Below are 4694 nucleotides of genomic sequence, written 5' to 3' on the forward strand. Positions count from 1 at the left end.
TGTGTTTTCTGGTTAGTTTCCAGGTTTTTATTTGTTGCCCTCTGCTGCCCTCTTGTGTTCTCCTTTTTCCCTAGCTCCTTTCCTGTTCTGCTCTGTTCACACCTGCTCCCAATCTGCTTATTAGCCCTCTCTTTGTTTCAGTCTCCCATAAATACTCTCTGTGTGCAGTTCTTCAGTGCTGGTTCCTCGTCTAACTTCCTTCAACTCCGTCTCTCTGAGTCTTCCTCCTCGTGATCGTTTTCCCCCAGATGTCTCCATAGTTTCTGGTTTGTTTGATTTTGTTTTGATGTTTGATTTTTGAATCCTGCCTCAATTGTTTGTTAACTCTTCAATAAATCCACAAGAAACTCACCTCTGCCTCCCTGCCTCTGCATTTCGGTACACAAACCTCAACCAAATCCTGGCAAGTTAATCAATAGGTCATTCAAATCAAGGATCATCAGTCTAATGATTATGACTGTAATTTGCTTACAGACCAGGGTGCTTAGTCTCTTTCCAAAAAGGTTGGACTGCTGAATCTGGGTGTTAAAATTCAGTTGTCTTTCAGCAATGTAGTAATTTAGACTATGGCTATCAGCAGAGTTATTAATCACCAACAAACTAATGGTGTCTCTGTTCATTCAGATGCAACTAAAAAAGAGTAAATCCAGCCTGAGTGATAAATCGTTAATTGCATAAAATAAACACAAAAGACCATGGGTTGAAAATACAATTGTACCTTTATTAACTGATAATCACACATCATTATTATTTCTAACAACTACACAGGTACTAAAAATTACTTTAAAAAGCTCAAATAAAGAAAAGATGAAGAGGGGTTTGAAAGTCCCTTCAAAATATGAGAAATATGTTTTAGGTTCAATGCACTGAAAGTTTCCTTTAAAATAGCAGCAGATAAATGTGAATAAAACCCTGATGCAGAGATGTTACATGCAGTCAAAACAGTTAAGTTTCATTTGGTTTTATGGTAAAAAATTAATAATGACTCAGGAATGTATTAAAACTGTGATGAGGCTGAAAGAAAACGGGTTAGCTTAGCTGGCCCCAGGTGGCTAGCCAGTCCACTGTAGCAGTGTCTTCAGGCCCACTTTGCTCATTCAGTCTGTTCAGTGAGAATTAGCATTAGTTACTCTTAAAACCAAGACAAGAGGAACATGTGGGATTTTGAATGAAGAGGATGGTTTGATTTACTTTAAACCGTGTTACAGCAGCACATTTAAAAAAAAACAATCTCCATAATTATGTGCCCTTAAACTCACTCTATATATACTCAGGTATAGCTCTTCAAGGATAAAATAACTTTTTAGTCGGCATTGAGGGCCGGATCACATGTCCCTGTTGTGTGTCTCTGTGAGACTGTTTTGCTGGGTCTGCATGCTTTGGAGTTTGCAAAACCAACAACAACAAAAAAACAAAAAACAAAAAAGAAACCTAGCATTGACATTGTTTCCCATGTCCAAATTTAATATCATGGCTTATGATACAACACCAGTATGAGTCATCTTTAGTAAAGTAAACTTTGTATAGTGCCCCACAAAGCTAGAAATGTAATTATTAAAGATGAAAAGGTCAACCACTTTAGAAATGATCATAAATCACTCTTACAAAAAAGACATGTAATATGTACAGATTTATATACACTGCTACAAAAAAAAGAAGAAATAAAGGTAATACAGGACTTAAAATAACTTCTGTAAAATTAATCTTAGGGAACTTAGTAAACAACAGTGGTTGAATACCATTTTCACATGTTTTTGTACAAAGTGAATAGACAGCAGGTGGAAATTATTTGCAGATAGCAAGACACAATAAACAAAGGAGTGGATCTGCCACAAAGACTTCTCAATACCTTGGCATTCTGGCTGATGTTTTGGTCACATTTCAATGTTGGTGGTGCTTTCACACTCGTGGTAGCATGAAGCAGACTATCCAACATACAGGAGTGGCTGAGTTAGTGCAGCTCATCCAGGACGGCGCATTAATGTGAGCTGTGGAAATGTTTGCTGTGTCTGTCAGCGTAGTATCCAGAGGCTGGAGGCACTACCAGTAAAGACACCAGTATACCAGGAGATTTGAAGGAGACGGTAGGAAGGCAACAATCCAGCAGCAGGACCACTACCTCCGACTTTGCGCAACGAGGAACAGGAGGAGCACTGCCAGAGCCCTGAAAAAGGACCTCCAGCAGGCCCCAAATCTGCATGAGTCTGCAAAAATGGTTTGAAATTACTCCACGAGGATGGTATGAGGGCCCGATAGTCACAGATGGGGATTGTGCTCACATCCCATCACCCTGCAGGACATTTTTCAAGAGAATACCAGAATTGGCAAATTCACCACTCCTGCCCTGTGCTCTTCACAGATGAAAGTAGATTTACATTTTGAACATGTCACAGATGTAGAAAAAAATCTGGAGACACTGGAGGGCAATCTGCTGCCTGCCAGTAATGGTGTGGGGTTGTATTTCTTTTGAGGGTTGCACAATCCTCTATATGCTCACCATGTTGGTTTGATTTTTATTTAGCTGACTGCGTTAATTATTAGCCACCCACTTCATGAAAAAATAATTGATTATTAACCCTAACCCTATTAATAACAGGAGGTGAAATACAGCTCCAGACGTGCCTAGCATGTGGTGACGTCACTAGTACGCCTCGGTTCCAGGTCACCCATATTTATGCTGCATGTTCCCGTTCCATATTTTCCTGTGTTCTTGTCAAGAACATACTTGGCGAGAACAGGAGTTCATACTGGTGTTCTTGTGAATTGAGAAACAGCCACATTCTATAGTATATGCATAAAATCCATTAGATGGATTTAACATTCACCAGTTGTGATGTCAAGCATTTGCATCCTAAACATAGTAGCTGTTTCTTTTGTATTAGTTGTGCATTTGAAATTTGCTTTTTCTGTAGTCTTACAAGCACTAAGAAGAAAGATACGAGCTGATTCAAGATGTTTTCTATCTCTCAAATACAGAAATCTTGAACCATGGTTGAAAGTACTCCCCTCTAACTGGTTTTATGATCATTTTATTTAACTTTACTTAACTCAGCAGAGTTTCCTTCATCAAGAAGCCTAATCCCAGCATATAGAGGCTGAGTGAATGTGGTCTGGACTCTGTAGAGGAGAGTCATGGTTTCAGAGACACTGTAGAAAGACAGAATACCTGCTCTGTGATCCAGATACACTCCTATTCTGGAGGAAACTCGACCTGGCACTGGAGTTTGCACCTTGTTGTGATAAAATTTGTAGCCTCTTTTGCTGCAAAATAAACCCCATGATTTTTCAGTGTGTCCCAGCACACAATTAACTGATGCTCCTGTTCTGCTGATATCTTTATATGAGGCTGCTACAAAAACTTCTCCTCTCCACTCCACCTCCCAGTAACAACGCCCAGTCAGACTTTCTCTATTCAGTACCTGAAACCTTGTAGTGAATCTGTCTGGATGGCTGTCATAAAACAGTTGTTGCTTTGTTAAGGTTGCTTTCCTGTTCCCTTCAGACAATGCCATATAGCTGTTTGCTGTGTTTGGATCAAGAGTAATTTCTCTGAAATATTTTAAGAATCCAGCTCTAGACTTTGGTTCTGGTTGTGGCAGTAAAACATCTACTTCAGTTATTGCCAGTGAAAAGTTTGTGTCTCTCAGGATGTCCTGTATTTTCTCTCTGAGCTCTGACACAGCTGCTGTCACATCCTCAAAGTATCTCAGAGGACGAATATTGATGCTGGATGAGTGTGTAGACTCACTGAGTGCTGACAGTGAGGGGTAGTTCTGGAGAAACTGGGTGTGATCCTCTGTGTTTAAGAGCTTCTCCAACTCAGCATCTTTCCTCTTCAGCTCAGTGATCTCCTGCTCCAGCTTCTCCTGAAGCTCTTTGACTCGACTCACTTCAGTTTCCTGCTGGGATCTGATCTGCTGCTTCACAGCAGAGCTTCTTTTCTGGATCAGACGGATCAGATCAGTGAAGATCTTCTCATTATCCTCCACTGCTTTATCAGCAGAGCCATCGATGGCCTCCACCTCCTGTTGAAGCAGCTTCACATCTTTCTCTTGGTCCTGGATTCTCTGCTGGATTTGTTGTCGTCTCTCCTGGAGCTCCTTCTGCTTCTCAGTCCTTTCTGCTGCAGCTGGGACTGTTTCATGGCCTTTATGTTCATCCATTAAGCAGAGATAACAGATACACTGCTGATCAGTACGACAGAAGATCTTCATCACCTCATTGTGACGACAGCAAATGTTCTGCTGTAGATTAGCAGAAGCTACAATAATTTTATGTTTGTCAAAAGTAGGAGCATAATGGTGAGGCTGGAGGTGATTCTCACAGTATGAAGCCATACAGACCAAACAGGACTTCACAGCTTTCTTTTTCCTCCCAGTGCAGACATCACAGGCGACGTCTTCAGGTCCAGCATAGCAGTGATCAGCTGCAGCAGCCTGAAATCCAGTCCTCTTTAGATCCTCCACCAACTCTGCTAACATTGTGTTTTTCACCAGTCCAGGCCTCGGTATGAACTCCTTCCTGCACTGAGGGCAGCTGTGTATTCTCCTCTGATCCTCTACATCACAGTGGTTTTTAATACAGTCCATACAGTAGCTGTGTCCACAGGGAATAGTCACTGGATCCTTTAGTAAATCCAGACAAATCGAACAAGAACATTTTTCAGACTCCACATTATTACCTTGCTGTGCCAT

The 4694-nt window shown here is 41.0% G+C and overlaps 1 protein-coding gene across 1 annotated transcript; it reads right to left on the reverse strand.

Moving 5' to 3' along the window:
* Positions 1-2987: 2987 nt before the first annotated feature.
* Positions 2988-4694, reverse strand: LOC119773069 (tripartite motif-containing protein 16-like). Its single transcript, XM_038269881.1, has one exon. It carries the CDS (start codon positions 4692-4694, stop codon positions 3030-3032), a length of 1665 nt encoding a protein of 554 aa, XP_038125809.1. The 3' UTR covers positions 2988-3029.

Source organism: Cyprinodon tularosa, unplaced genomic scaffold, assembly GCF_016077235.1.
Source record: "Cyprinodon tularosa strain WSP-4 unplaced genomic scaffold, ASM1607723v1 ctg740, whole genome shotgun sequence".
Classification (NCBI taxonomy): Eukaryota; Metazoa; Chordata; class Actinopteri; order Cyprinodontiformes; family Cyprinodontidae; genus Cyprinodon; species Cyprinodon tularosa.

Coding starts and splice junctions, on each gene's coding strand:
- LOC119773069 (XM_038269881.1), bottom strand. CDS start 4,694: ATGGCACAGCAAGGTAATAATGTGGAGTCTGAAAAATGTTCTTGTTCG.